Source organism: Hermetia illucens, chromosome 2 (genome assembly GCF_905115235.1).
Source record: "Hermetia illucens chromosome 2, iHerIll2.2.curated.20191125, whole genome shotgun sequence".
Lineage (NCBI taxonomy): Eukaryota > Metazoa > Arthropoda > Insecta > Diptera > Stratiomyidae > Hermetia > Hermetia illucens.
In genome coordinates this window covers 129940249-129952680 of record NC_051850.1, presented here as the reverse complement: position 1 = coordinate 129952680, position 12432 = coordinate 129940249, and the positions used below count along the sequence as shown (strand labels likewise).

The 12432-nt window shown below is 41.0% G+C and overlaps 1 protein-coding gene across 2 annotated transcripts; it reads left to right on the top strand.

The window, feature by feature from the left end:
• Nucleotides 1–411: 411 nt before the first annotated feature.
• Nucleotides 412–9748, top strand: LOC119649115 (pachytene checkpoint protein 2 homolog). Of its 2 annotated transcripts, none has more exons than XM_038051116.1 (9): nucleotides 412–531; nucleotides 588–729; nucleotides 8220–8303; nucleotides 8371–8487; nucleotides 8544–8707; nucleotides 8770–8833; nucleotides 8890–9013; nucleotides 9075–9295; nucleotides 9361–9748. In XM_038051116.1, exons 1-9 carry the CDS (start codon nucleotides 479–481, stop codon nucleotides 9664–9666), a joined length of 1275 nt encoding a protein of 424 aa, XP_037907044.1. In that variant the 5' UTR covers nucleotides 412–478; the 3' UTR covers nucleotides 9667–9748. The 2 variants fall into 2 exon arrangements, with proteins under 2 accessions (XP_037907044.1, XP_037907043.1); XM_038051115.1 differs by having other exon boundaries at nucleotides 8368–8487.
• The last annotated feature ends 2684 nt before the right edge of the window (nucleotides 9749–12432 follow it).

Below are 12432 nucleotides of genomic sequence, written 5' to 3'. Positions count from 1 at the left end.
CAAAGTATCTGCGTCAGACATAAAAAAGAATTATGAAGATACGCCACAATATCAACACGTTTAGAGATTTTCTGCAACCATTTCGTGGATCCTCATCAACGTGCTAAATTAATATTCGGAATGATTCAAACTAGCTTCACTTTTCTACACATATTAATGATGAGCACGCGTCTAAAATAATTAACTTTTTCCTGAAGAAAATGTTTCATAGCCCTAAATGTGCTTTTTATTTACATCCTATCCAGAAAATACATACAATGTTTGATTTCAATTTTCGGTTTTCAATACCAAATACGTTAGTAATTCACCACCAGAACTGATTTTTTGTCCTAACTGTACAATTATATTTGACTTCAAAGCTAACACAATCTCAATTAAGAATCTACTACCTCACCCCGTTTACGCATTGACAGCCGTTAAGTCTTCAAATGGTTGTTGCTTGGTATTGCAGCTTATAAGATTTGGCGTTTTCGAAGAAATGGGTGATAAGAAAGCGATGAAATGTCATGTGGAAGTTGCTGTTTTGAAGAAGTAATATATATAACATAAATTTGATTGGGTTTTCATTCATTCCGTTCGAATTTTAGGAATGTCGACTTACAAAAGATCCAGAGTTTTGTGGAGCGGTTTGTGACATCGGGAGTAAAACTAAAGTCAAATGCGATAATACAAAAACCCGACGGACTTGAGGACTGTGTGGAATTTATACAATTCGATGACAATATTAAGGTATTGGCAGTCTAATTAATTATTATAATTATAAGCGTTCTAGATTCATTTTGATTCCCAATTAATTTTCGCGAGAATTCGTGATTGAAAGAAACACTTTCATTTCGAATATGTGGTTTATGAAGGACAGCAGGTTTCAGCTAATTTTAGAAGTCTGTCAGCGCACAGCTCTGTTTAGCAATGATCGAAGAGTTGTGTTTAGTAATGGATATTTCTTGTTTACCAGGGTTTATTTTTTAAAAAAAGTTTGAAGTGGCACAATCAACAGGTTGTAGTGGTCCCATAAATAGGAAGTGGTAGGGTGCGGTAGGCTCCGAGCAACCCAATTAGCGCTTTGACGCGCCGTTTTGATGCCACAAACTCCTAAGACCGTGACTGTTGTTATGGGAGCAGGGAGGCAGAGTCCAGCCGACTCGGATCTTCAGAGCCAGCGCATAGCATCCACGAAGGAAAGCAGCTCTCCCAGCCTGTAGCTAGAAATCTCTTTGAGATCTCCAAATAATGGTTTACCCAGTGTCCGTAGCCTGACTCTAGCCAGAGCTGAGCAATGGCAGAGAAAGTGCAAGAGGGTTTCCCTTCCTTCTCCGCAGCTTCGGCAAAGCGAGTTGTAGGGGATGCCGAACTTAGCGGAATGGTCCCCTATGGGCCAGTGCCCCGCGCAGACCGCCGTAATCTTGAATGCATTTACACGCGTCTGACACAGGAGCTCTCGAGATCGGGCTGTGTTATAAGTGGGCCAAATTCTCCTTGAATTGGCGCAGCTTTTAAGCCTTCGCCATCTCTGGCCCGCGGCTGCTAGTAAGTGCGAGTAGACTCGGCCCCCGACAACCCCCAGCGGAACACCGACTGTATTCGCCGGAGGACTGCCTGACCAATCAGTCAGCCCGCTCATTCCCCTCTATGTTCCTATGCCCAGGAATATATGTCGTCGCTGAGTACAAGGCCTTGATGGCGGCTTGGAGTTCGATCAGAATGGCTATGTTACGCTTGGGGCTCGAATCAGGTTCTAGCCATCGACAGACTCCAATATCGCCAGTACTTTCGCCTGGCATACACTGGCGAAACTTGGGAGACCATACGACTTGGATACACCGTGTGTATTCGAGAAAACCCCCGCGCCGACTCCATAAGCCATCTTTGATCCGTTCGTAAAGAATACTGTATCATAGTCTTGCAACACGACGCCGGTATTCCACTTTGCCGTGGTTGGAAGGTCCACAGCAAAGTTTCTCGTGAAGTTCAGCTTGCGTGTGGTATATTCCTGGCCATACCTCCTTTTGTCAACCAAAGTTCATGACCGGATATATTCTTCGCGGTCGTGAACTTTCGGTGTCGAAAGAAGTAAAGGTTGTGTGTATTAGATCAGATGAGATCATCCCCGCTAATCTTCCGGATTTGCGGTTAAGCGAATTAAACTTGCCTGTATTAAGAAACTGACCGCAAGGGTTAGACAGCTCGGCATTCACATTACCTCTCTACCATGCAATTGCTGTTCTCAATGATGGTCTTAGGCTAATCTTACACGATCAGTCTGCCATAAGTCAATGCGTCAAAAATGGGCTGATGCAAAACTGATGAACTGACGTGTTTATGTATGAACAAGACGACAAAAAACCATATTTATTGCATACTTTTAAAGATCCGAACCATTCGGAAGTCATGTTTGGATTAACAACGCGATGACAACTACACTCAAATTACCATCATTCTAACCAGACTGACAGATTTCATTTAAAAATTTTAATTCTCCTCAAACCTTATATAACAGGACCCACCTTGGCTCACCGCCCACATATGAGAAAACTTAGATTACACAATTTCGGCAACCGATGCTTCTCTATTCTCTGTTCATGACATCCAGCTGAACTCTTGGATTTCTTGCAAGCCATAAAGCAGAGAAAACCCTCGCCAATAAAGCACCGACCCACTTTCGGGCCGCACGGGCGCATGATGATATGAGGAAAGCTCGAGTTAAAGAGTTACTTATCCTCTGGTGATATGAGCATAGCGGTTGTTTTTATAATGAAAAGGCAAATGAAGCGGTTTACGAAAGACAATTTGTTGTAGATAATATTAAAAGCGAACGGTGATACAAAAGTTCATTCATTCATTTAAAAAACAATCAAATTCATTTTGGGCTATTTACACAGTTAATAATATTTTGTATACGATCCTTTTGCTTTGATAACGTTCTGGATAGGAGCCGGCATGCTTTCAACTAGTTTCCGATACTTTTCTTAAAAAATGGAAATCCATATTTCACTTCAGTGCTCCCGAAGTCCATTTGGATTTTTAAAGACGCTTTGATAATAACCAGATTTTTCACAATGCCCCACAAATTTTCATAGGATTTAAATCCGGTGATTGTGACGACTACTCCAGCATTGAAATTTTCTTATTCCTTAAGAATTCTACTGTTTGTTTGGCTTTTATTTGGGGTCATTGTCTGCTTTCAACACTTCGACGCCACTTTCGCAAACTTGCTATGTATAATGACTTAATTATGCCAATATACATGTTAGCGTCCATATTTCCATTGATTCAATGCAGCATACCTACCCTTCCTGCACAAAAAAATCCCCAAAATAACTTTGCGCCGGCAACTTTCATTGTAGGTACTACGTCGCAGTCTCTAATTGGCGCTTTAGGCTTTGTCTATACATATTTAAGTTCATCGGGCCCAAACAAGTTGATTTTGCAATCATCTGTCCATACAACTCGCTCCCAATTCCGTTTTGTCCAGTTTTAAAATTTTTTGGTAAACGCAAGCCGAAATTTCTTATGTCCCTCAGTCAAACATATGAATGAATGAATGAAAAGAGACGATAGACCCTTTAGAGGCCGATGTCAACACCTCTTTTTTTAAACTCATTCAGAAGACAGCGCCTGTTGCTGATCGCGATATGGTCGATCTGATTTCATATCCGTTCCTGGTCGGTAAAAACCCAACTGGCCTTGTGGCAGGCAGTGACAGTTGCAGAAATCTTGAAACCTTTCACCACCTGCTGATCATATGTCCAAGGAAGGTTCTGTGATAGTTAACCTTGGCATTCGATCACCCATCACGACCACAATGTCATATTTAAGAAACATCTGCTGAGCTACGTTTAATCGCTCATTGAAAACTCCTTATTCTCTGTGTCGAAAATCTTCGTTAGCGTGTAACACTTCCAAACTATGACGGTATTTAACCTGGACCGGAACTTTGCTATCAACATCCTGTCAGAAACCAATTCTCATGTCATGAGAGCGCGTTATGCAGTTGCTATCAGCAGCAGTCCGATACCGGGTTTATACCGGCAATCACTGCACTATCGTTGTCATTTCGCTAAAATATGCTTCAGTTCTCTAAGGATATTTCCGAAAACCTTACACTCATCCCCTAATATCGTGGAACAACCTAAACTCGATGTTGCGGTATATTCATTTCCAAATTTTAGACCAAACAATATGGCAGATCTAGCACTGTTAATGCGTCGGATGAAATCAAGTATCACCGTCGGCAGAAACAACGTTTCCAAGATAAACAAACCGATCGACAGCCTCGATGTCCTGCCAGTTTATGCAGATAGAGTGCAATGCGCCGTTAGACTGAGGACATTGGATTTATTGGTGTTTATCTTCAGTCCGAATCTGCTGCCTCTGTTTCCAAATCCAGAGCCATTTGGCGAAGATAGATCTCATCGTAGTCTAGGTGGTTGTGGAAAGATGTCATGGTCCATTGAAATAATCCAAGTTCCTCGGACGAGACAGCATAGGTCCACAGGTAAAGCTGAGTTCTTAACTCCACACGTTGTTCCAAAATGATCCGTAATTGTTGACGTAGTCAATGTAGTAGCATCCAGAGCGGAACCTAGCTTGTCGATCAGCTTTCGAGATGTTTTTTAATACGTTTAAAGATAAGCTATTATCTTTGCGACAGTAATTGTCGCACTCAAGACAGATACCCTTTTACTTAATAATTATCCTCTCCTTCCGCTCACTAGGAAAAACCGCAGATTACCAGGATTTATGGATGAGTGGAAGAAGCGGCTCTGCAGAGACAACAAGTCAAGCCCAACAGCTTGCCCTGCTTGAGCGCATTGATAACCGACATAATTTCCCTTCTGTTTGGAAAAGTCGTGTTACTGTGACTAGGCATTCCATCCACAACAGGTTGAAGTTCATCAATGGTTATACGATGCTTCTCCTTTTATCGAACGACAGCTGGATCTCCTAAGCGAACCATGTTAAGCTTTGTGAAGCGAAAGGATACGAGCACGATACGCAAGAGCAAACAAGCAACCATTAAGTCATGGTCCCGCCTGAGGCCGATGCCAGTGCCTCTCTTCTTTCGCACATCCGGAAGACAACCAAATCTACTGTTGATCACGGTGTGATCGATCTGATTAGATCTGCATTGCTGTCAGACCGGAACCTCGGACATGGGAACGTGAAGTGGTAGCTATTAAACCGACACCGGATTCACGTTTATTTTCGATGGAGTCTAAGCAAACGAGCTTTTATGGATACCGTTGTTGAGAAACCAAAGGTCGTGGCAGAAAAATCGACCCAATTCTGAGGCGTGATAGCTGCTTCCAAAGCATAAGGGAATTTCGAGACTTGCAGCCTGCTAGTCCACAAATATCTATTCCTTTTAGTCACCTTTTACGGCAAGCAGGGAATAGTTTGAGTGAATTCTACAAACCCCAACACACAGAGGGACACTACCTCAGCAGGTCTTCCCTTCCCAACCTCCCCCAGAAAATATCATTAGTCCAGGTAGGGTTGGTCCTAACCCGCTCCATAAGACGGCTACGGAGACTGCAGTGACTCTTCCCTTCTCCTCTCTTAAACACTCTTGGGACCGTCTATGGCTGGTCTTACCAGTGAGGGTACTAATATCTAGTCTGCAGATACGTATTTGTGTGGCTTGGACTAGTTTGCTCATTTGGCGATGGGATCGCGACCTCCCCTGCCACGTCAACTGAGGTGAACGTCCTGGAGTTCCTGGGGATATGATATTATTAGTTGGTATGGTTTTTAGTAGCGGCATTCAATGCGGTTTCTTGATCGCCTATTATAGGTCCTGTCACCAAAAGAGGAACTGGACTAGAATCCAGCTTAGTGGAATATGTGTGTGTATGGTGGGGGAGAAGCTGTAGCTTCTGAGCACTTGGGCCGTGTTGGCCCATTGTACTCGCCTCCCCCGTCTAACGGAATATTCCGGATTCGTTATCGTATCGCAGGATTTCCGTTAGTGGATGTGATGCTACCCGTCGCAATTGCAGAACATCGGCACCAAAGATCTGATGCCTGATGCGTCCATAGGCAGGGCATTCACATGGGAAATGCTCCGTGGATTCCGCTTCCTCATTACAGGAGCGACACGTATCATCTTCGGTAATTCCTATTCTGAACATATGCCCAGCTAGTGAATTATGGTCTGTCAGAATGCCCACAATACATCTGCAAGTCCTCCTGCTTTTCCACAGGATAAACTTTGCGGTACGTATGTTCGGTTCTGGCAGGAAAAGTTTGGTGTGTCGGGCAGCATTTAGGCTCTGCCACATGTCATTATGGGAAACTTGTTCCCAGTTTTTGAAAACAGATTTAGCCAATGCTACTGATACCCCAATTGCTTGCACCGGTCCGACATAGGGGAGATTGACCCCTCTTTTGCTAAAGTGTCCGAGATTTCATTTCCCTCTACGCCACAGTGAACCTGGTCACCTACCCAGAGTAGTTCCACCGTATTGAATCTAGACATAGAGTTCAAACGGTTTCTGCATTCCTGAACGATTTTCGAGGTGATCAAAGGACTGTTCAATGCCCTCCGTGCAGCTTGACTGTGACTGCAGATTGCGATGCGCCTGCCCTTCAACCGCTCGTCAATCACCCAGTTTGCCACCCTTAGGATCGCATAAACTTCGGCTTGAAAAACCGTTGCATATTGTCTCAAAGGAAAAGACCACTTCTCGTTTTTATTCGAGAGGTAGAACCCTCTTCCGGTCTTGAGCCATCGGTGTAGAAGACTTCCGTATATCCCGCCACGCACTCCTCTGGGTCTTCCCAGTCCTCTCTACGCTTCAGGGTAACTACATATCTTCTACCAAACAGATGTATGGGAACACGAGAATCGGAAGGCATTGTAAGAACTGGATTCAGTCCTCCCAGTAACTCTTCCAATGCTCTGTGCCCCCCACATCCGTTCTTTTCCCATAGATCTAATCGAATTAGCCTATGAACTGCTCTCATTGCAGTGCTTTGAATAAATATATCCAGGGGCTGCAAATTGAGTAGTGCATTCAGAGCTGCGCCGGATGTTGTGCACATGGCACCAGTGATACCCAGACAAACAGTTCTTTGCAGTGCGGCTAGTTTACGGTTTTTGTCTCACCTTAACCTAACTACGGATGCATATACGAACATCGGCCTAATGATGGCAACGTATATCCACATTACCACATGAAGCCTGAGTCGACATGTCGAGGCAAAGGTCCGTCTGCACAACCCATAGGCTGTGAGAGCTCGTTTCATTTTTACCTCTACATGTTTGTTTCAAAGAAGTTTTTTATCTAGAGTGATCCCCAGATATTTCACTTCTTCGGAGAGTTGAAGGGTAGTACCCCTCATCTCAGGGAGACAAAGTCCATCCAGTTTTCTCCTTTTTGTGAATAAAACCATTGGCAAATTTTGCAGTTCGCATAGTAGTGAGTCAATCAGCATACTCCACAGAAGTGGCGAAAGCACACCTCCTTGGGGGCAGCCCTTCGTTGCTTCCGTAGTCAGGTAGCGATCGACCCCTACCTCAGCGCACAGCAATCTTTGCGTTAGCATAGCATGGATCCACTTAATTAAAGCATCATCATATCCACGAACACCCCCATTGCGTACTCACCATTCAAAGTTGCATCCTCTATATTTGTGACCAAAGAATGAACAGCAGACTCACAGGACTTTCCACTTTGGTAAGCATGTTGGTTTTCACTAAGTGGATGTGACCTAAGTGCGTTTCCATGAATGTGACGCTCCACCAGTCTCTTCAAACCTTTCAGCAAGAGTGAAGTCAAGCTGATCTGTCTGAAGTTCTTTGGATTAGAATAGTCATCTTTCCCAGGTTTCGGTATGAAAACTACCTTAACCTGTTGCCAAGAAGAAGGCACGTAGCCCAGAGCAAGACATCCTCGAAAAATATTTCTTAGAGGTCGCTCTAAGTGGAATAACTTCAACAATACTTTATTTCTTTCTCCCTTGGTCATTCTTGATTATTTTGCTGCTTTTTCACTGTCGATAGTACTGAGAGCATTATCTCTCATCTTTTATCTGGTCTTGGAACCAGCATCTCTATGCGGAATTATTTCACTCAATAGCGATCACTGAACATGGCATCGAATGGTACTAACCACATAATAAAACCTCATGCTTCTTTCCTTTATGCGAATGATTCATTATCATCATTTAATTCAGCGCTGACAATAACGATTTTTAATATCTTGTTTTACTTTCAGTACTTCAAATCGCTCAATGAAACGCAGTTAGTATATCATTTCTACAAAATCAATGAAAGAGGAGCCGAGATTGAAATCCTTGAGGTACCTTAGAGTCCTTATAAACTAGTTTGAATAAGTAGGATAATTTCTTTAAATTTCTTTAAAACAGTCAGATTCAAATGAAAGCAATGATGAAGTTCCTGCATCAAACCATTGGCTTCTTCCATCGCGTGATTTTACAGGGCTTTGGGAGAGTTTAATTTACGAAGAAGGCCTTAAGGAAAACGTAATTTACATTTTATTTATCCTAAATTGGTCAATTAATAAGTGGATTCTCTTTAGATATTGAAATACGTTGAGACATCCTTACTGTTTTCACAACGTAAAGTTAATCCCAACATAATCTCTTGTAACCGTATTATATTGTTACACGGACCTCCAGGAACTGGCAAGACAAGTTTGTGCAAGGCGGTAGCACAAAAGTTATCTATCCGTATGAGTCAAAAGTAAGTGTAGGTGTTTTTTTATTCGGATAACAGTTTTAATTTGTTTGTTCATTACTAACCAGCTTTAAATATACGCATTTGGTGGAAATTAACAGTCACAGTCTCTTCTCAAAATGGTTCTCAGAGGTAAATTCTACTTCCGAAGGTCAAAGTAACAAATATTTAATACATTCCACTTCCAGAGTGGGAAACTTGTAATGAAACTATTTTCAAGAATTAGAGAAATTGTAGAACATCCGCAGTCATTGGTGTGCGTTTTAATTGATGAAGTTGAATCAATCGCATATGCTAGGAGTTCGGTCTCAGGTACATTTCTGAAAACAACATTGAACCTAACGTTCCCACTAATATTTGAAAATATTTATAGGCGACGAACCTCGCGACGCCCTCCGAGTAGTAAATGCAGTATTAACTCAACTAGATCAAATTAGAAAATATCCAAATGTATTGATTTTAACCACTTCAAATCTAACAGCTACAATCGATTGCGCATTTATCGATCGGGCTGACATCAAAATATTTATTGATTTCCCTACAACAAGGGCAATTTATGAAATATACTTGAGTGCCATCCACGAACTTATGAGAGTAAGTAAATCTCCCTATTACACCGTTGTAAAAAACATGACCTAATATCCTATCGACTCTTACAGGTACAAATTATTCAGAATCAATCTATTCTTGTTTACGATAGTTTAGATAACTTTGAAAGAATCGATGACATCAGTGACTGCACCGAGCATGAATTAAGTATGAAATTATTGAAAATAGCAGAACAAAGTATCGGATTAAGCGGTAGGACATTACGTAAGATACCATTTCTAGCTCACTCCTTGCTAGTAGAAAACGATGTAATAGTATTAAATGACTTTTTGAATGCGTTGAAACTTTCGTTGCAAAACCATTTGAAAGATACAAAAGCATTAAGTACTGGAACGCAAGTTAATGGGTATTTATGATCATGTTTTAGATTCAATCAATTACTATATTTTACAAATTTTTTTATTGATGAAATAAATATAAAGCACAGGAATGGTTTTATTCCAAAAATTATTGTTTGACTGAATTGATTTACGTAAATCTGCACTATTTTTGAAATAACAGGAACTTTGGTAACTAACTTGATCTAAAGTTGAAACTATGAAATTTAATTCAATAGTATTTCACTCTTGTTTGCAGATACACGCCTTTTTCGGGATTAATTTGTTCATATAATGCGTTTTATAATGTGCAATTACCTTAAATTTCGCCGCATATTGCACATTATTGAATGCATTCAAGCGAATTGATCGTGACAGAGAGGAATGATCTGCCGTATCCGTCAACGCTGGTAACATGAACTCGAGAAGTTCAAGGCCAAATTCAGTGGGACCGGCTGATCGAGAGACGGCTGATGAGCAGAGGAGATCATTTTTGGTTGAGATTTCGATCATGTACGAAGTGAGTGACAGTTCTCTTCTTTATGTAACCAACTTAGATGAAATATTTTGAACGCTGTGGTTGGAAGTTGGAGATTTTGTTGTTAGATAACTTCACGAAGGGTGAAGGATTGGGGGATTCGTTGTCCGCATTGTTCGGATGAATCGAACCCGCTAAGTTACTGTAAAAAGAGATTTCGTTTCGGATCGCTGGGAGGCGGTTGGTTCATCATCTTTTGTGAAATTGAACTTCTTGGATTTTTGGGAGTGTCACAGTGGAAAGGAGAGCGTCAGTTTTTCGCCACAAATTCACATCAACGGGATTACTTCTGGTTTTGCGCCATTTTCCCTTTTCAATCAGGGAAATTTTGTTTAAGGAGATGGTAGTTCGGAGGACTTTTCCATGGTTAAGTGTTTAGTGCAGGTTTCTCTGATTTTTGGCGTATTTTGTAGTCTGAAAATTTTCAAAATTAGCAACCGAGCGTGATTAAAGGGAAAAACGAAATTTTTGTCTTTGTCGAGTGGACAATTTGAATCATAACCAAAAATAAGTCAGGAAACCGGAAGCTTGACGCTTCAGGTATAAAAGGTTTTGTGTTTCCCTATGTAAGGAGCACAACGTAGTTCTCCATTAGCTGATAGCATTGACCCGAGATACTTAAATCGCATGTGTATACACGAGGCTGTCCTCTATGTCGGTGGAAAATTTAGTACACTTAGAACGAACCTAACAGGAGTTTTTTAGTCAATTTCTAAAAGTTGGTAATATACTATTATTCGTTTTGAGAACTTCACTTCACTTTTTTTAATATACTATTAGTAAATTTATTTGAGCAGATACCGGAATGGGACATCTCTCGAAGATTAGATTTCCCATAAGTGTTTTACACAAAAGGGAGCAGGGCTGCAGATAAGTAGATTCTTCATAAATGCAAGTTTAATATTTCACGCGAATGTCAATTATTCCCGTTAATCATCTCGTTAGCATCTTATTTGCATGGCTTTGGTAGCAGTTAATTCACGCCAAATTGCTAAGTTTGAACTGCTATAATTTTGGCGTTAATGGCCATAAAGTTTAGCACTTATATACGAAATATTGTCCTCTATGCTGGTACGAAATTCGGAAGTCCTAGGATGAATTTAAGGGGGGGTTTGCAGTAAATTTCTAAAAGTTAGTAATATACTATTTGTAAGTTTATTTGAGCAGATATCGGAATGGGACATATTTTGAGGCCTAGATTTCGTCTAAGCGAATCACCCTGTTCTTTTCGGATTTTTAGGTTGGGTAGTTTCCGAAAATGAGTCCTGTCTCACTTTAAGTGCGTACATTTTGACTCACGCCCTTTGCAATTCACGCCAAAACTAATGTCAGTTTTGGCAAGCACAAATCGATACCTTTCATTTGATACCCTACACGACTATATCCGGTGAAAAAAATTTTTGAATCTCCCATTTGCATGTATGGGGAGCCCCCCTTTAGGCTCCACCTAAATTTATGCCAGTCGCTGTATGCGCTGTATGGGATTTCATAGTTCTCATCTGTCCCCCAAATTTCGTTCGGATCGGTTTAGCCGTTTTGGAGAAAAGTGCGTGTAACAGACAGGCAGACATTGAATCGATTTTAAGAAGGTTTCGTTTTACACAAAACCTTAAAAAAGGCCATTAACAGTGTTGAGTTTCTTTCCGACGTCGGTTTCGCTTGAGATTGTGTGAAATCGAGGGTAGGCACTTGTGGAAATTACTCATAGTTTTGGAAGAGTTTTGCGTTCGGCATAGAGGAGATGCTATGCTCGTTTCGACTCCAAGTGTTTTTATTGATTTTCTTTTCGATTTTTGTGAGCAATTCCAAAGAAATGCTGTTCGCGAAGGAGTGTTGGCTGGATTGTATCATTGGCCGATTATAGTTAGTGTATTTAATATTTAAAAGACTATGCTCCTTCAATAATTTGAAAATCTTATTGCTCGGTGCGGTAATCGAGCTGCACGCAAGTAGCGCGTACATGAACAGAATTTCAAAATACTTTAATTTCCATTTTATCCATAGCAATAATCATGCTTTTCAACACGCGGAGCTCTGATTGGAACCGTATGTTTTCTTTTTTAATTTTGTTATTAATTGTTCGTATTTAAGATTTTCATTTTTTTATTTTAATTCATTTATCCTTTCAATTTTCTTATTTATCCTTCCATATGAGATAATTTCTTTAATTTGAGGAATTCCTTCTTTTCTTCTCCTCCTTGGCCACGCAAATTCGTATACAGTTTAGGTATATCCTCCAAAATAGTGGCCGAAGGAGGTCAAGGATC

Coding starts and splice junctions, on each gene's coding strand:
- LOC119649115 (XM_038051115.1), top strand. CDS start 479: ATGGGTGATAAGAAAGCGATGAAATGTCATGTGGAAGTTGCTGTTTTG. Junction 8,834..8,889: donor TCTCAAAATGGTTCTCAGAG/GTAAATTCTACT, acceptor TTCCACTTCCAG/AGTGGGAAACTTGTAATGAA. Junction 9,296..9,360: donor CCATCCACGAACTTATGAGA/GTAAGTAAATCT, acceptor CGACTCTTACAG/GTACAAATTATTCAGAATCA.